Source organism: Hipposideros armiger, unplaced genomic scaffold, assembly GCF_001890085.2.
Source record: "Hipposideros armiger isolate ML-2016 unplaced genomic scaffold, ASM189008v1 scaffold_244, whole genome shotgun sequence".
Lineage (NCBI taxonomy): Eukaryota > Metazoa > Chordata > Mammalia > Chiroptera > Hipposideridae > Hipposideros > Hipposideros armiger.
Genome location: NW_017731594.1, coordinates 2,290,349 through 2,310,552, shown reverse-complemented (window position 1 = coordinate 2,310,552; position 20,204 = coordinate 2,290,349). Strand labels below are relative to the sequence as shown.

The following is a 20,204-nucleotide window of genomic DNA, read 5'->3' as shown; positions in this document are numbered from 1 at the left end:
GAAGAAGCACTGTTAGCAAATGACATGTGAAAGTAATGGGGTTCCCCTGCTATAATCCCTACAAGCACACCAAATCTAGATGATTTTCACATTTTCTAAACCAAACAATTACAGTAATAGTTCCCACAGAATCACTTTAAAGCCCTTCAAAATTAATAATGACAGTCCTTTCCCAAAAAAGACATATATTTTATTTTCAAAATATAAAATAATTTATTATACAAAATTCAAAAATAAAATAAAACTTACTGTATTGAATCATGTCTTAGGTTTAGAAGTAGCATTTAACACAAATAACACGTTTTTAAAAAGTGAAAAAAAAAATCACAATTGAAAAAGTAACTTACCTCAGGGTAAAGGTTGAACCTTTTTAATGTATTAATAACAAGGGGGTATTCAGTCAGCTTGTCGTTCATAATCATCCACACTCCATTCAAAAACGAGGGTGCTTCCACAATGGTCTTGAAGTAGGAATAATATAATCCCTGAAATAAGCACATGTTATAGTTATAATAAAAAGACATAATTAGTATACCTATTAGCTTAAAAATACTCAAAAGACACTGGTTTTGAAAAACAGCAATCAAGCAACTAATAGCTACAATCAATTCCACAGATTTCTAACCACTGACAAATTCTTAGGCTGCAAAAAAAATCACATATTTTAGTATAACCTTGTCTTAACTGAAGCAATCAAGCTCAAAATAGCTGCCAAAATAGTTTCAGAATTTAAAAAATAGTACAAAGCAGACAGCATACTTCAAGAAAACCCTGTAACCCCTAAGGATGTAAATGTTAGAAAAGGCTACCTCACAAATGAATACAGTGATGAGTGGTTTACTATGGAACTTAAACTTACCATGAACCAAAAGTTCTTCCCTCGCCAAAAATGTTTCCCCCTAACTGCTTATTTGAATCCCCAAAATGGCACCATAAGCCATCTTCCCTCTAGATTTACATGTAAAAATGCAAATATATTAGGAAGACTAAACATTGATGTATCACATACAACTTACATTCTAATGCCGACAAGTTTCACAGGCTATTCTCCTTCCTATCAGCTCAGCATAAGGTAAAACCCCGTGGGACTGAGGGTGTGGGGGAGGGGGGACAGAGTTGGTGCTCCCATTTTAAGGGAAACAGATAAGTTTTTAGCTTGGCATGCTAATTAGGAAAGATCAAGGTTGGACTAGCACATGGGACAAAAACCAAGCAAATATGAGAAGCCTTAAGGGGGAGTAGAAATGACAGTATAAACGCAAGACAGATACACATGGGAAAGCAACTCTATCTTCTGTACAGTTAACCCAGGTTTAAGCATCATGAATATGAAAGTGATCTGCCAACCCAGTTATTTACTGAAAAAGGAAAAAATGGTTCTTAATACTATAGTGTTCTAGTTCTCATATCACTGTTTTAAAAATTAAGTTCCTACTGTACTGGGTTGAATAATGTCTCCCAAAATTTCATGTCTACTGGAACCTATGAATGGGACCTTATTTGGAAACAGGGTCCTTGCAGATGTAATCAAGTTAAGATGAGGTCCCACTGGAATAAGATAGACTCTAAATCCAATATAATTGGTATCCTTATAATAAGAGGGAAATTTAGACACAGAGACACAGGACAAAAGGGCACATGACAAGAGAGGCAGAGACTGAAGCAACTGCATCTCCAGTGCAAAGCAAGGAGCACCAGAAATGACAAGAAGCCGGGAAGAGGCAAAGAAGGACTCGCCCCTGCAGCTTTCAGAGAGAGCCCGGCCCTCCCAACACCTGGATTTCAGACTTCTAGCCTCCAGAACTGTGAGAGCATAAATTTCTGCTCTTTTAAGCCACCCAGCTTATTATACTTTGTTATGACAACACTATTACAACCTACCTTGTTTTGTAAGTTTGATTTTGGAATCATGTAAATATCTCATTTAATTGTAAAACAAAAAATTTTAAATCGCTAAATATGAAAAAACAAAAAATAAAACAATTAACTATCAAGTTTGGAGAGGATTTCTAATAACTGTAAGACATAGCAATTTTACTTTATATATAGTGAAATATATCCTAAAGTCAAAAAGAAATGCAAGAAAGTCTTAAATTGTTTTCAGCAATCATATTTTAATAATATCTTTGGTACTATTATTCCTCAAAAATAAGTAATTTCACATCAAGATTCTCAGGCTAACAGGAAAGATATAAATTTAATATAAAATAAGTAAAAACCATCTATTCCTAAATTTGAACTTAAAAATATGAATATAAATTAATGATTTATTTTCTTTGTAATAAATTGTTTCCTAATTCTGTTCCTTAAAAAGACCAACCTAGGGGAGGAGGGTTATCTCTTTGTGAGGGGTGTAAATGTCTAACTATTACATTGTTTTGTACACCTGAAACTGGGGAAAAAAAATTATGCTAAGTGAAGAAAAAGAAAAAAAAGAAAAAAAAAAGACCAATCTAGTATAAAACAGCAGCAATGAGCATCTCTAGCACCAAAATTGTGGTCTCTAAATACCATTTGCCACTGAAAGGAATTGGGGCTTCTTGGGAAACCACTCTGGGTCAGGAGATAAAAATGTCTTATAGGACCGGAAAGTAAGGAAGCATATCAAGGAACACAGAGCCAACTGCAAGGGCTCTCACCACCTAGGGACAGGTAAGTTTACAAAACATGTCAAAACTCATCAGATCATAACACTACTCTAAAAGAAGGAACTCCGTTAGTCACCGGGATAAGATGCTAGGCAACTAACTCATTTTTCTGAAAAGTGGTAACTAGAAAGAAACAAGCAGTAACTCTGTCTTACCTGTATGAAGTGTACCTCAGAGAAACCAAAGAGGTATTATAGGAAAGTTCTTCTTTATAGGAATTACAGTTAATAATGTAGAAGAAAGATAATAGACTAGGTATCACCATTTGGAAATCCTAATGATATAGCTGATTCAGGCTGATGGCTAGGCTACAATGGAGGGATCAACATGACAACAACACCTACAGCCACTGATCAATCAGAACATCACAGAAAGTGAGACAGCCAGATATGGTGCGACTCTTCGTATGGTACAATAAATGCACAGCACCACTTATGACATATTCCTGCCGCCCCCCACCCCCCCAAAAAATCAAACCTTCAGTTATCAAGACTCTTATCTATCCATTTCAGGAAACTTGGGAGTGTAGAGCATAATAAATAACATGAATTACTGTGGGTATTTCTACAGGACCAATGGCCAGGACTCTTCCAAAAGTTAATAGCTAGGAAAACAAAAGAACAAAATGGGAAGAGGAATTTATAGATTTAAAGACATAAGAGCTGTAACAACTAAACACAATGTATAAACACTGTTTTGGATCCTGATTCAAACATACCAGCACACCAACTGTAAAAAAAAAAAAGAGAGAAAAAGAAGAAGAAAAGCCAATCCAGTCATTTAAACACTGATTGATAATTGATGATAATTAAGCAACAGCTGTTCATTGTTTTCAATGTGACAATGGTGCTGTGGTTAACAAAAAAGTCCTTTCTTTTGAGATCCATATTTGAAAGCATTTACAGATAAAATGATATGCTATCTAAGGTTTGCTTTAAAAAGATGGGTGTGTGGAGGTGCAGATGAAAAAAGACAATGACTGCGTCTTCAGGTGTTGAAGCTGGAAGGTGGGCAGATGGGAGGTGTGGACTATTTCTACTTCCGAACATCTTTGAAAATTTCCATAAGAAAAAGCTTAAAATTTTTAGATTCCTAAAATGCAACAAAATACCATGCGAAAACTAACCATTTCAGTGCGAAAAGCCATCTCTCTTTCCAATGTCGAGAGGTGAGAAAAATGCCGATCATTTTCAAAGAGGTGTGTTATATGGCTCCTGCAAAAACAAAAACGCAACAAAGGAAATGTTAAAACTTACGCTGTGTTATTTAAAAAAAAAAGAGCTCTAAAAGCAAAAATAAAAATATCTATAAATTTGCAGATAATTTTGTAATAAAACGCAAATAGTGGTACCCATATTTGTTTTTCCACTTAGTATGTCTTACATTTATATTAAAATTTCTTTCTATAAGAAAACACATTCAAATTAGATAGTAAAATTAGAATGAACCAGAATAATGGTATTTTAAGTACAATAAAGATACAAACTATAAATGTCATTGGGTTACCATTTGAGAAATGTCTGATTAATGAAATTCATATTTCTCTCTATCCAGAAGATTAAAAAAATTAATCTTCCTCTCAACATGAACACTACTATACTGTTAAGCAGTCATTTCAAATATAACCTCTTCAATAATGAATCTTTTTTATTAAAAAAATATATTATCCTGACCCTGATTTATCAATTAACCTACTTTTTCAGACTATCGTGTTGCATATGATAATATATATTCATGCTTATCATACTGAAATTATTTCTTTATATAAGGGAAATAGCTATGGTAAGTTACAAACATGTGCATAAAATATACCATAGGAGAAAAACAATCTTACCAGTGCAACACTGCTGCAAAGGCAGCTGGAAGGAAAAAAAAATTAAATGATGTTAGCATAAAGAAATGTTTTCAATTTACAGAAAAGCAGTACAAAGATGCGCATGGTCAAGTTTGGGATGTGTAAATGTTGGACTCTTAAGGGACAGGGGAAGAATACAGACTCTTTAAAAGAAGCCCCAGGGCTATGCTTAAAATACCAATAGGCTGGATTATAAAGGAATTAGGCACATATCTACAATCTTCTTTCGCTCACACTCTTTCACCAAAATACATGAAGGCCTATTATTGGCCAAGGACTGCACAAGGTACCCTCTCATGAGAACTTCCACCAACAGAACTGCGAGAGCAATACAGCCAATGGTGAGAGGTAACTGAGGTGAGAGGTAATTTAGAACAAAGAAATATGGTGGCTTCGGGGAACAGGGCTGAGGATGGAAAAAAAAAATACTGCTGCAATATCCGAAGTCATGATAAATTTTACTAATTTTTTAAACAAATTTAAAGTAAGAGAGAAGGATGAGATGGAGAGGGAACAGGAAGAAAGAAAATGTCAGAGAGAGAAAACAAGCTAATAATAAAATCATTCTCATATGAGAATTGTTAAAACAAACAAACAAAACAGACAACAGGCCCAAAATGGAGTCACTTGTGCTAACCGAGGGAGCAAACCAAGACTTAATACCTAACCTAACTGCAGTTTCAGCTTCTCCAGGAATGTAACCTTTACCCGTCAACCGGGAAGTCGCTGGGCAGCACCAGTGCGGTACCCACAGATAAGCCTCTTCCCTTCCCCCTCAGGACAACCTCGCCTGAGACAAGGCACTCTAGGCTAATAGTTTCTTCCTTCCGCCCTTTCCGCCTTTAAAAGTCTTTCCTTTTCTATAGCTCAGTGGAGCTCCTTTCTACTTCCCAGATGGGACGCTGCCTGATTCATGAATCAGTCAATAAAGCCAATGAGATCTTTAAAATTTACTCGGTTGAATTCTTGTTACTTAACAGAATCAATAGTTTGCTTTCTGTCCAAGTACAAAGAACATATTAAGATGAATCCAGAAAATATGATTCAATTTTCTTACAAGATTCATCTTACTCTATGCAGGCTTCTGATTAAGCAACTACTAACTGAGGACTTCAACTATGAAAACGCTCTTAGAAATGAAAACCAAACAGCTCAGATCTTTTGCCTTATTCTTAAAGAAGTATTTATATTTAAAAAACAATACATTTTGTCTAGGAGATACTAATGTTTATAAAAGACAGAGTTACTCTCTTGAAACTGCAAATATTTAACTAGGTTTGTCATTTGACATTTGTTTGTATATGGTACTTTGACATTTGGAAATCTTGATTTTTTTCTTGTTGACAAAGCTACCATTCACTTCCTTTTTGGTGCAAGATTTCACCCCACCATAACAAAATTTGGGCTTTATTTTCTCAATGATCTAACTATCATGTTCTGAGTAAGTCATTCTTTTCTCACAGAACGTAAATGTCACCTTTATCATGCTGAGACTTGTCATACGTACACTTTGGTAATCACTGTGAGATTATAATTGGGGTTTCATTTATAAATTAACTTGGGAAGAATCTACATGTTTACAATATAAATCAGTATGTTCACATCCATAAACATGATCTATATCTTCAATTATTCATCTTGCTTTTCAATTGCCCTTGACAAAAATCCTATTAGTAGAGTTAATACATATTTAATACACAGTCAATTCGTATTTCTTATTAAGTCTTCCTGGGAGTTTAATTTTTTTTTCTGCTAATATCCATAAAAATTTTTTTCCATTATACTTTACTGGATATTGTTAATGTATGCATATTTATTTTTGAAGTGTATTTATTTTGGGCTTATTTACTAAACTAATTCTTATAAGTTTTTTGGTTTATCATTTTCAACATTATTTTAAAATAATAATGTTGCTCCTGTTTTATAATTTTACTTTAATTTCTCCTTCTTCCCGTTTGACCATAATCAGCTTCTAGAAGAACAAGAATAATTCTCTACAAGAAGGCATCCTGTCTGCTGCTGACTAACAGCAATGCAGTCCACAGAATGCCTTTAAATGAGCCTCTGACCTTCACAATCCTGGAAGGGGTAAGGAGGATTTCTGAAGGGCATCATCCCTCCACTTCTTCAGAATACCACAATGCCTCAGAAGGATGGAAGGTACAAAGTGGCCTTTGGTGCCTGCTTTAAAGCCTTTAATTCACCTCACGCAGCACTAAAAGGTTCTTGGGAGTTTTTGCAATTCGATGGCACTCTTTCATAGTCAATTCATAATGTGCCCAATGTTTTGAATTCCTTTGTTCATTTCAATGATTAGTAATAATAATAAAGTGGTTAGCATTTGAATTCTTATTACATGCCAGGCACTTTATAAGTGCTTTACTTGAACTAACTCAATAAATCCTTACAACTATCCTATGTGGTTGGTACAAATATTTCCACAGTATACAGATGAAACATTGAGGCCGAAGAACTTTAGTAACTTGCCCGAAGAAAAACAAAGCAGATAAACAGAGAAACGGAAGTTGGAGGTAGGAACTCTGCCCTGAGAACCACGCACTCACTGCAAGGCCTCTTGAGGAGGATGGAGGAGGTGAGACAAAGGCCAAGACTGCCTTAGCCGCAAGGAGTATCTTGTTCCCCCTTCCGCTGTATTATTTTTTAATTTTAAAGATGGAAAGAAAAGTTGCAATTCATTGTTGTTTCATAGAAGCTATTTTATATAAAAATGTAGAACTATGCTTTAATTTATTCAAAATTGAAATAAATTATATGTATACATCATTTGAAAGCGCAAGTAAAGCAGATACTGCCTTGTGAGCATGTAATTTAAGCACAAACCTATAAAATGACAAAAACTTCCAAAGGCACCACTAGAGAGCTTTTCTTACCTTCTTGCCTACAGAAGAGATTAAAATTGATTTTCTCTAAATTTAATCCAGAGATTATCAACCCTGTTTATAGTCTTTTGGGAGTGTCATAAAATTGACAATCTTGTTTCTTCCATTTTAACACATATGCTATATTTTCTCATTCTAAGATACTGAGGTAAGTATAGCAAGTTATTTTTAAAAATCAGAACATTAAAAAAAACCTACATTTCAAAAAATCCAAACATATTCTGTAAGAAAAAGGTTTTCAAGAAAAGGTCTTTGTCATCTAATTCAAAAGACTGCCATCCTACGGCTGAGAACTTTGCTGGAAGCACATCCGTAAATTACCAACCCTAAAACTAAACTGGACGCTCTTTCCACTTTCTGATTAAAGAAATTTTGTGCCAGATTATATCAATTTTCAGTCTTATGGGATTTGCGCAGCCTCTTCACTGAAAATTCTTGTTATTAGAATCTTGTTCACACAAAATAGAATGTAACTCCCTGAGGGTAGAAACAACGTTTTACTGAACTTTATTAGAGCACACAGGTGAGCACCAGCCAGACTCAAATGTTTACTAAATTAAGGCATACAACTTGCTATAATTAAGGGGGGAAATGTAATAATCCTAAATCAAGTCCACTTAATAAACCAAAGTTGAATATACTTTGATGGATTCTCCTTCTCTCTCTCTCTCACCCTAATAGTTTTTTTCCAAAAATAGAGTCCCCACTGCCTGAGTGCAAATTAGATCCCTGGTCTTACCTGCAGCCAACTGCTTACACCGCCCGGAGGTTGGGTACCAGGGGCAGGGTGCAGGGCTGCGTTCCCTCAGGCGCTCCGTCAGCCGCCCCTCCTTCCAGCCGCAGCCCCGAGGCCAGTCGCAGCCTTTGTCCTTTCCCTCCGAACCACCCCACACAGGCCAGTCCAGTGCCCTCGGAAAGTGGGGAGGGGACGCCCCCTGCCCCGCTCCTATGCCTGGCGCGCGGCGTCAGCAGCAGTAAGGAGGGCAGGAGGAACAGAGAAAGGGGACAGGGGGTCCTTCCCTACCGTTTTGATCAACCCTCAAGAGCTCCTAAACCCTATTCCCTCTCCGCCCAGCACCGGAGACCCCCACCGCTCTCACGTCCTCTCCTGGACTTCTCCCCTCCCCAGGTCGCCCCGCCCCAGCAGGTGACTCAGAAGTCCGGGATCCTTCTCAGGGCCTCCCCAACCCCGCCACCAGGACCACGGGGAAGTAGAGCCCCATGATCTGCATTTTTGAGATTCCTCAGGTGGGTCTTCCAGCACGCTGAAGTCCTTCTTTCTCTTCCTCCTCAAGGTGTGAGAGGCAGAACTTGAAGCCCCGTTTGCCCCCTGTGGTTACCTGCAGGTGGCTCTCGGACAGCTGCAGCCAGCGACGGGTATTCCTGACCACGAACACATGTTCCCACCCTTGTGACACTTTTTTCCCTTACACCTGTGTTTCCTAACTAGTATGTGACTTAAGATCACAGAGCACCTTGACGGGCTCTCTCCTTTGAGCCTCACAACCACCTTGGCGAGTATGTCCTCCCACTTTACAAGTGAAAAGCTGGCACCCAAGAGGCTATTTCTGCAAAGGCACACAGCTGGAAAATGGCAAGAACGAGGGGAGCCCAGGGGTTCCGATTCCAAACCTGTTTCTCTCTGCCATGGTGCCAGAGCTGCCTGCCTCCTTCCCACGTGTGGGCAACTGAGGACCGCATCTTGTAACAATCTTTATATAGAGAAATGTACTCCAAGTCCAAATGACTTGCAAATTTGAAAAATATAATTTATTCCTAAATTGAGGTTAATCCATACTTAAAGCATTCTAAAGAGTTTTAGCCTCCCTAACCCTCAAGTGACAAAATGACATAAAAAGAGGTTAAGGATGCGCCTTAAATCTACTGGACAAGGTTTTCAAGTCAACCTTGACAAGTTCTATTGTCAACTCCTCCCTAACACTACTAACAATTTCTTATTGTTCTCAAGGGTCCATTCAGAGTTTAGATGAAGCTGAAGTCACCCAGTTCCACATGAACCATTCATCCGGGAGAATGACAGCAGTGTCTGCACGTACAGACCTAGCATCTCATCGCTTCGTGTGAAAGGCCCCATGACTTGCCGTGGCTCACCCCATGGAGCCCACACATTAACTGGCCTATCCCCAGTTAATCCCCATCATGCAGCCTTCAGCTGGCTGCGCTGGGCAACAATCCCCTAAAATGCCAAGTGGCTTTGCTCGGGCTTAAAAACTCCTAATTCGTCCTTCAAAGTCAAAGGAATTCCAATATGGCATCTTGTGAAGTTGTCCTGCCACCTCAGCTACAGTACCTTTAGTACAGTCCCTCAATAGCTACGCATGCGCACACCTCAAGGCTGAGCTTGTGTTTAACTCACCTTAGTACCTACAACTCCTAGCAGCCTGCCTGGCATCTCGCTGGGCTAAACTATTAAATGACTATCACCATGTAAGAGAAATTATGGAAGGTATTCAATTAAATAAAAACCTAAACACCTAAACACAATATCTAAATATTCCAAAGTGCCCAAAGGGTTCCCATTACATATTCTATATATATGCATATATATAATATATAATATATAATATATAATATATAATATATAATATATAATATATAGAAATAATTCATATTTCTAGTCTATAGTACCTATAATAGAATGAAACAAAGCCCAGTTTCTACGTAGTGAAAAGACATTCTTTAAGACCAGTTTGGGAACGAGAAAACAGCCACGAATGCCACAAGCTCAGCGCCTTCCTTCTTTCTAGCACCTAGATTGTGTGAGTTACAGGTGCTTCAAAGTCAACAAATATCTAAATGCCTTTAGATGCACAACGCTTTTTCCTAGAAACCGAGAAGAACATTAAAGAAATATTAGCCATCATCTGTGCCCTTAAAGATAAAATCTTTGAGAGGTAAGATTCAGGTACATAAAATAATGAGAGAACACATTAGGCACTCGAGCAAACGGCACAAAGTCTATGAACTGTGAGAAATCTGAGAAGGCGGATCAGTAACGACCTTCTCAGGGCAGGTTTATTAAAGTGCGATGGGGAGGGGGGACCTCAAGATATGATTACAACCTAGGTGGGATTTACAGTGGGTAGCCAGAAGAGAATACCGCTATAATAAAGCTGGATGTTGACTTGGATCCAACACGACAAAAGAATTCCCACCACTAACGCTGACGGTACAGAATATAAATGGTAATGACAATAATGAGATAATCTTGACTGAGGGCCCACTCCCTACATATACAGTGCATCAGGCTCTCAGAGCACCATGAACACCAGGAGGGCTTGGGCAGAGCTTCCCAGCCAGTGGGGCCTGGAGTACCAAGGATGGGAGTGCCAGCGTCCTTGAGGCCAGTGACTACTAGGCTTTGAAGAGACCATCTTGTACACGCCCCACCTCCCCTAAACCACACAAATATTATTTTCTATATGTCTGCCATGAGGTGAAAAAGCCTGGCAAGCACTGAGCTCGTCAGTAAAGAAACAAGTTTCGGAGAGAATATCCTAATGCGTCAAATAGAGCCCCAGTGGTCTAACCCCTGGCATTGCGTTAGAATTGTGGCACGAAATAAAACTAGAGATACTTGAATATTAATCCAGGGCCCCGAAATCTGAAACTCCAGAGATTTTTTTCTTTTTAATTCACGTGATTCTGACGTACAGTCAAGATTAATTATCACGGTACAGAAATGACTGGGGCAAAATCAAGGTAGCTGTTCACAGACGTTCCAGTGAAAACTGGCTCCTCTGCAGGCCAGGTGTCCTCCAGCAGCAACTGGACCACCTGAGAGCTCGTTGGAAATGCAGACTCTCAGGTCCTATTGGGGGGTCCCTGACTGCAAGCGGACATTTTAACAGGACCCTTCAGGTGGCTTAGAAACACTTCTCAGGGCAGTGTCTCCACGCCGCCAGCACACTACGTGACTAGGTCTGCCTCTGCCTTGGCACTAATGTGCTAATGTGCGCTGGGCCTGAGGACACCGATCTAGGACGCGCACTAGTGAAGACTGCATTCCTGGGCCGCCACTCTCACACATCCTCATTCAGCAGATCTCACCTGGGGCTTGGAAATCTACATTTTTAACCATTTTTATTAGGAAAAGGCAAATATAAATTCAAAAAATACTTTGATGGGAAAATTGTCCAAGTCCTGATAGCTGAAAACAATGATAAAAGAATTAAAATTAAAAATCAAATTCTGTATTTCTCCTGGTAAGAAAGTCATTCTTTAAAAGAAATGTTCCTTGGACGTGTAAGTTATTTAGCCTCTCTGAGTATCATCTTCACCCAGTGTGGAATGAGGGGTTTATACTTGGTCGTGTATGTTCCTAGCACCAATACTTCAGACTCATACTCTCCAACGTGCCTCCATGGTTGTTTTCTGTTTTCATTTTGATTTTCCTCTGATTTGATCACCAAACTAATGGCCTTTAGGTTTGGCCCTTTTAATTTGTTTTCCTTTTTAAATGGAGTAAACATTTATTTTTTGAATGGGGTAAAAAGGAATGTATTCTATTAATAGAGATATTGAGTCTCAAAATGAGAAGCAGAACTGCTTTAAAATTCAGTCACAGCTTCAAGAAACTGCTACTCCCAGTAAAACCTAAAATTCACAGTGGTCTGCCTATGTGATGATGATTGTAAAGTTGACTTTAGTTCACTTGAGTCTCCTCCATATATCTAGCATTGAGCAAAACAGTACCTTACAACAGCTAGGAAAAAATTAGGAAACTCTCAGTTATAACAACAAGTCGAATGTCTATTTGTCAGGTACAGTTCACAGAGTACTTTCACATATCAAGCAAAAAGGTCCAGAGGTCCTCTGAAGGCAAATATGGCTCTTATTTCCCCATAAGGTCCCAGGTCACATGATTGGGATGCACCAGGGCCTGGAGGACAGCCTGGGTTCCATGATTCTGGCCACTACTGTCCTTCTGACTGGACGCTCAAGCATGAAAATATTACCAAGCACATTTAGCCAAAAGGATGCATTGACAAGTGGGAGGAAATTTCTTAGAAATAATTTTAAAGTCCAGGACTTAGAAATCTAAACAAAGAAATAAAGCCAAAAACTATCCCATTCAGAAACATGCACACAGGCTTGTAGTCCCTACAATAATATAAATATCTTATTAACATACACTTGAGACATTAATACAGCCTAACTGCTAAATGTGTAAAACTTATAAAACAGCTATAGTTCAAATTTTAGCAACATCCAAATACACATATGTATATAATAAAATTGTATCTGCTTTTAGTATTGATGCCATATTATGGACCAAAAATCAATCACAAATTGGTAAATATACCCTTATATTTAACTCATCATGTGTTATATGAACACTCGTAAATATCACATATTCAGAACCCATCCAATTGTATCTCTTAAAAATACAACGTTTAAGTGATTATAAACACTCTTAAGTGTTAACCAGAGGTCTATTTCAGAAAGAAAAAAATGGTTTTAAATACTGAAAAAACTTTCAAAATCCCAAATTCCCATCGTATTCACTGGCTTTCCAGCAAAATGTACGGGCCCGACACCTACCTACGAACGCGTCCTCGGAGCTGGTGCTCAGTGCCTAAGTGCTTGAAAGCAAGGCCACTAAGATGGCCAGTGGCCCCCGTTCCTCAGCTTTTCTCGTCCCTATGCCACCCCTAATATGCTCTCTTTCCACTTCTTATTCCCATATCTCTATGTATGGCCCCTCTTTCCCTTATTTTCCCTGAAGAAGCAAGAAGTAAAAATGGTTAACACTTATTGAGTACTAAATATTGGGGTTTCTCAGAACTGGATCCTGGGGCTTCCCTTCCTCTCTTGCTACTCGCCCTATGAAAGATGAAACACAGCACAGCCATTCAGAGCATGAAGTCTGGAGCCCCATCACCTGGGTTCAAATCCTGGCCCTTCTACATTGTAGGGGTGATCTTGGGCAAGTTACCTAACACCTGTGTGTCTCAGATCCCCCATCTGGCAAAATGGGTATGACAGTCACAGTGTCACAGTGAGGTCTGAGCTAGCAGTTAAGGTAAACGAGTTTATCCAGAGCACTCAGAACTCTGCCTGGCACCGAGTAAATCTCGTATCAGCAGAAGATGCCACTATCGAGCCCCATGAATGTAATACCACCCTTTTGCTGATGACTCCCTATTGTATGTCTCCACTCAAGACCTCTCCTCTTATGTACCACCACCTAGGTGACACTTCTACTGGGACATCCCACAGTGTCTCAAAGGTAACATGCCCAAGGTAAGGCAGAATTCTGCATCTTTTCCTCCAGCGACCCCTCAGTGGCTGCCCACCTCACTAGGAATGAAAGCCGAGCTCCTTAGGCAGGCCTGGCTCGTGCCACCTCAGGGTGAAGCTCCACCAGCCTGCTCAGCTCCGCCCCACAGCAGCTCACTGCACCACGCGCTCTTCCCCTCAACTTACTCTGTGCCACGTGCGTCTTCTCTTCCTGTCCGTCTCAGCTTGAAGGCTGCCTCCCAGAAGCCTGTCCTGACCCCATTTAAGGTGGGTGTTTCCTGTTTCTTCTATGTCAGCCTCTTGTCTTTCCTCCACTGCGCTCACTGCAATGTGCAATTACTTTTATCTGACCCCCAACCCCCCTCATTCTAGAATGGAAGTTCCATGGAGGCAGCAGCTACAGCTGTCTTGTTCTCCATTTTATCCCCAACAAATAATTTGCACCTGGCACAGCAGACATTCAATAACAGGTGGATGTAAACGAAGCTCCAGTTATTTTACTTGTATTTTATTTATTCTTTACCATATCCAGGTGAAGTACTTATTATTCCTATTTTCAAGATGAGGCAACTAAGTGTCAGACATTTTGGCTGTCACACTGGGAAGGCGCTATTGGCATCTTATAGGTAGAGGCCAACGATGCCACTAAACATCCCACAAAGCACAGGACAGCCCCCCAAAGAAAGAATTATTCAGCCCAAAATGTCACAGTGCTGAGGCCGAGAAGCCCTGCGGTAAAGAGCCAGCTGAGAGCAGGGGTGCAGTTGCCAACCACCACAGGAACCAGGCAGGTAATGAAAATGCGTCAAGCAGGACAGACACAGGGGGAAAACAGCACTTTTTACCTTCTATCTACTCCATATTCAGTTACATTGTTTAATGATGTTTGCTTTGTAAATGGCACCTTACACTATAGTCTTTCACCATAGACAAACTCTGTTTGCATATTTAACATGGATATTCTTTACTTCCACAAAGGAAAGCACCCCTTCCATTTTTCCTTCCAACACAGAGCCCTCTCCAGCTATCCTCTTGTCTTCCCTCTCGTGATAAGGAACATGGGTACAAGAAACATGTCACTCTTCTCTCAACTCTAAAATAACAGCCACATCAGATGATAAATGGCAACTCAGAGCCCCATTTTTGGAAAAATAAGAGATTAGGACAAACTTTCGCAAACTGCACTGTGTCCCTGTTTAAAAGGGGAGGAGGAGATTTATTTAGTTCCAGGGGATTACTGCCACGGCGGAAGGTCAGCTCAGTGATGCCAGACAGTCTGTTACTAAAGAAGCAGGACCTCAGACCTTAAAACTACTGATGCCTCCTTCATCCCACCCCCACCCAATTATTCTGATCTCATTGTTCCGATGTGTGGCCAGGCTACCTGGAGTTTTCAAGCTGCCAGGTGACTATAGTTTAAAGCAAAGACTGAGAACCACTAGTCTAGTCTGGGTCTTCCATTTTTACATGTGTACAAACTGAGACTCAAAGAAGCTAAATGCTTTGCTCAGGCACCTAACTCGGGTGAAGCAGGTATGGAATCGGAACGCAGTGCTCTCGAACTACGGGTCCTAACACTAGATATGAAATCAGCTGAAGGGCCAGCATTAAAAAAAGAGAGAGAACAGAATAGAAAATCAGAGTGTACTGCACATTGTGGGGGTAAGTATTCTTACATGACAGTTTGTTTTAGTAAAATATACCCACATAGGTGCTGGTTAGTCTCCATTTGCCTCTCCAAACCCATTCTCCTCCCATCTCTGCCTTGTTCCCAGGCCCAGGAGACTGATCCTACACAACACCTGGAGCTGGGCCCCTGGCCTAAGAGTTTGCAGTTGATCGGCCAGAGAGAGGCCAGCAGATCTCCGGGCTGGAGGAGAGTGTGCGGGGTCACTCTTCTCGGGTGAGCCTGCTTCCTTCCACAGCACAGCTCTCCTGGGTTCGGCTCCTGATACAACCCCCCATTCCCTTCAGGCCCAGAGGTGGTAGCACCTTCCCACTGTTGACAGTCCCTGGGTGCCTCCAAATCCTTTGTGAATTCCTTAAACCTGCTCACGCTTCAGAAAAGAGTCCTTTTATTAAATCATTTCCTCCCAGGACACTGACATCCGTAAATAGACAGACACATGCATGTATCAACTGAGTTGCATTTTCGGAAGTGTGAGCAGTTTTCGCGTAAATCGTGCTGCTTACTGTGGACTGGAATCAATAAAGCCTGAGAAACACTGTCATGGTTCTTACTGCACCACTGCCTCCCCTGCAGGGTACAGGGAGCTACTGGATTGAGACCTCTAAAAATAAACATTTCGAGAACCCTTCTTCACAACTGTTTCCTTTACATAAATAGTAAATAATGCCCAAAAATAAGAACAAGATGCTTATTAACATGGCTTTTTAAACAGTGCTTAACGCTGCCCAACAGTGGAAAGGCCCCCGTGGTAGCTGGTGAACCCTCGCCAGTGCTTAGCACATATGAAGAGATGCGAGTAACCAGGCTAAGGAGCCCTAGTCAGTTTCTACCCCTTAACAATTTGTGCTTCTATCAAGGAGCCACTTAAAATTTCTTCCTAAACATAAACGAAGCCATTTTTGTCATAGCCAAGTCCCATCCATACTAAAGAACCGCACAGGGTGGGCTCAACTCTCACTCATTCTGGGAGGGGGAAGAAGGGAAGAAATGAGGCGGCTTTCAAAAACGTACACACTCCACTCCGCTTTGCAGGGTCCAAGGATTACAGGGCCAGAGAAAGACCCAAACATCCCTCATCCATCAAGCTGCACTGTGGCCTCATGTAGATGGTTAGCAAAACAGAAAGTCTCTAGACCTTGGTGTGGTCATCTGGCCCCACACATCCGGTGGCCAGTGGCCAGAGCACATCCAAGAATATGGGACAGCCCCTTCACTGTACCACCTTCCAATGGCCAAAGGGGTGGGTCAAGTAAAATGCCACACTTACATTAGTACAACACTGTAGTTAGGTATGGTTACTAAGCCCAAAGATAAGCCATCCAATATTAAAAGATTCAAAGGAAATGCAATTACAAGAAAACATGCACAAAAGAAAATGGGAATAGATATTATCCTGATTTATTATTGTAACCTCCCCAATATTTCACTACAAAATTGTCAATGTTTCTACTAGCCATTCAAGAAAAAGGCAACTTCATCCTGTCACCAGATCTCAAATTGGTATTATGCATGTGCTTTCATAACAGCAACTAAAACTTATTAAACACTTTAGATGCAAAGTGCCTTCCCCTATTTTACCCACGCTTTAGTTCTGCTCCTCAGGACATGCCCATGGAGGAAGTAGGGAGGTGGTAATCCCCTGTCACAGAGAAGGAAAGGTTCTCTAAGGAAGTAACTTGCAAGAAACTTAAACCAAACTTCACCGCTGTGGGCGGAAGCTGGAGCCTGTCTCATCCACTGTACCATGCTGCCTCCCCAAGGTGAATTTACCTAATCTGCACAGCAGCAAGGCTTTTCAAGCTCCCTACCGAAAAAAATGAGGCATGTACAGTACTGAAAAGACTGAGTTTTCCTAGGCTTGAATCTACAATAGGAAAAAAAAGTACGCTAATAATATCCATCTTTCTGAGCCCATTCTCTCTCTCTCTCTCTCTCTCTCTCACACACACACACACACACACACACACACACACACACACACACACACACACNCCGGAGCCTCGGAGGCCCGGCCGCGGGAAGGCGAGTGGGTAAAAGTCGAGCCACTGTCCAACATTCGCTCCGCTACGGGTGGCCTCGCAACTTATTCTAGAACGGTGCGGGTGTACCTCCCTGCTCCACGGATGCGACGAGCGGTGCAGCCAGACGCACGGTGACAACAGAGCTCTCAGGGAGGGCTGAGAAGGGTCGAGGCACAAGTGTGCCGTAAACAGAAAACCAGAGTGGGAGCCCAGGCTGTAGGTGATAACAGTGACCTGAACGGCCCGAGAAGGGGAGATTATCAAGTACATTCTGTTAGTTTCATATTCTGTAACCTTGTGGCTGAAAAGAAAGCAGGAAAATTTTATTCGCTGATAACATAGAAAACTTCCGTTGAAAACGTATTTTCTTTGGCATAGCCTCGGAATGCGTTTACAAAGGAAGCCCTCCCTTCTCCCCTCCAAGCCGCATGCGCAGAGCTCTGTAAGCCTCCTGGATGCCTGAGAAGTCCCTGTCCTTGCGGCGTCCAGTGGGCTTGTTCCAAAAAGTTGTCCTTAGGCCACATCGTTCTGATTATCTTCACTGTGCTTCCAGGTTCTTCACGTGTGTGTGGAGCCTTTTAAATTTCTCTGCCCAGAGATTTCTTCATTAAGGAAGATCACCGACTTTCATAAAAAGGCTATTATGCCTTTTTAAGGGACAATAAATTTGTAAAGGGAAATTATTTTTCTTGCCATGCTAATTAATAATACCTTGTACTTTATATTTCCTGAATTTGCATTTTCAGATGTCTTAATTGGAGCAGGGTACTATTTTTAGACACTTTTTAAAAAAAATAAAAGTGCTATTGGAATGCTTGGATTCTGAAACAATGTATCAAATGGATCCAATGTTACCCTCTTGGATTAATTTTGACTTTATTACCCATTAGATTAAAATAAACCTAATTCAACATCTATTGAAGGTAATACAAATAATTTGTTGACTTTTTTATTTTTTTTTAAGCTGAGCCTCCTGCCACCTATTGGCAGCTCAGCGGCTGCTCAGCTGGGCCGGGCATCAAACCGCTATTACTCAGAGCTCAAACTCTTGCGCGAGCTCTTAACCAACTGAGCCACTTGGCCGGCCCTAATTTTTTAAATAATTAGAAAAACACATGGAAAAAGAGGTTCAATATTTGAAAGATAGGATTGCTAGTCTGTCTCCTGTACATGGACGGCGTGGATTCAGGAATTGCCTTTTGTCTAGGACTAGCTTGCCAAACAAAACACTTGTTGGATGAATAAAATGAGTGATTGCATGAATGGATGCTCTCTCTCTCTCTCTCTCTCACACACACACACACACACACACACACACACACACACACACACACGCAAGGCAATGAGGCTGGGTTTTTAGGATTGCATAGCTTCTACCGGTGGCTGTGATCTCAGGGAAAGTCAATTTGCTGTGTTCTATTTCTCGGCCTATATTGAACTCCAAATTCTCTTGGGTCAATAAGGGAATTTGAAAAGCTAATAAGGGATAAATCACCAATAGTTAAATAATTCAGTAGCCAAAGCCCATTAATGGCATTATGTAGGAATGGCAATGTTATAGCACTTGACTGGCTTAACTTAGAAAAATTAGGCCTGTTATCCAAACTGCAATGACTTGCCTTATCATAATGCACATCAGGGAACAAAGGAAACCTTACGTCGGTCCACAACCTGTGAATGTTTCAACTTTATGTTGTTCAGCACCTTCTTACACATCATCCATTTGGTGCATAGCAGCAGGGGGAGAGAGGTGAGGGGAGTCCGCCACACCACATGTCCCCAGGTCAGCAGGGAGGGGTTCAGAGCTGGGCACCCAAAACACCCTGGAAAGTGACTTGCCGAGGAGAAATCACAAAGCAAATGCCACCGGCGGTGTTTGCAGCCAAGAAGAAGAAAAAAAAAAACACGCTAAAATTTAATTGTAAGTTGAGCAACTTTCTAAGACAGGGAACATGCTTTTGCTTTGAGCTCTATGGAATCTCTTCCAACCCAAAGCAAAGTACCCTCCGGGCCAGGGGTCAGGATAACGGGAAGGCGGCCGGTCCGCGCCCATCAGCAGCGCCCGAGTCTCGTTAGCGCAGACCTGCCAGTTCGCGGCCAGGCCGGGCAGCTGTTGATCTCGGGGCCATTTTTTTTTTTTTTTTAAAGCAGAGACACAGAGCGGGTCGGATGGAAAGGAGGCGGGCTGAGCCAGGGGGAGAGGAGGGGAGAAAGAGGTAAGGGCGTCCCAGGAAAAGTCAGAGAGGACTACAAACTGGCGGGGACCGGCCGGCGGAGCTCGGAGGCGCGGAGGCGGGAGGGGAGTGGAGGGCTGGGGGCCCGCGCCTCAAAGTTCCGAGTCCGGCGGCGCCCGCGCGCTGGGGCTGCTCACCTAGCAGGAGCGTGGTCCAGGTCCGGCCGCGCCCCGCGCGCCGCAGGCCCAGCGCCCCGCGCAGCCCAGCTGCCAGGCTCCCCCCGAGACCGCCCCGAGAGGGCGGCGCGGCGGGCTCGGCGCGGGGCCCCTTCCTGCTCGCGGCGCCCTTGCGCCCGAGGGACTGAAGCGCGCGCTCGGGCCCGGGCTCCCCGGCGCCGGCGTCCGGCGCCCCCCTCAGCGGCGACTGCGAGGCACGGGACGGCTGGGGCGGCTTGGGGGCCGCCTCCCGGTGCTTGTTCCGCGCCTGCAGGACCATTTTGGCATAGTCGCGCCCGCTGGCTGCGCGCGCCCGGACGGCGGCCGGGGAACGGCGGGCTGGCTGGGCGGCCCGGGCGCCGCTCACACTCCACGGAGGGCGGGCCGGTCCCTCCCCGCGGGGCCGGGAGGCGGGGAGAGCTGCAAGGCCGGGCGGC

The 20,204-nt window shown here is 42.1% G+C and overlaps 1 protein-coding gene across 1 annotated transcript in view; it reads right to left on the bottom strand.

Annotated features, from left to right (window-relative positions):
- DPY19L1 (dpy-19 like C-mannosyltransferase 1) overlaps positions 1 to 20,186 on the bottom strand; it is an 85,046-nt gene extending 64,860 nt beyond the window's left edge. Inside the window, exons 1-4 of the mRNA XM_019655700.1 lie at positions 19,750 to 20,186; positions 4,483 to 4,507; positions 3,775 to 3,862; positions 348 to 485 (exon numbers count right to left, since the gene is read on the bottom strand). Coding sequence (XP_019511245.1) covers positions 348 to 485; positions 3,775 to 3,862; positions 4,483 to 4,507; positions 19,750 to 20,047 — 549 coding nt within the window. The 5' untranslated portion in view covers positions 20,048 to 20,186. The remainder of the gene's footprint in view (positions 1 to 347; positions 486 to 3,774; positions 3,863 to 4,482; positions 4,508 to 19,749) is intronic.
- Between the last annotated feature and the right edge of the window lie 18 nt (positions 20,187 to 20,204).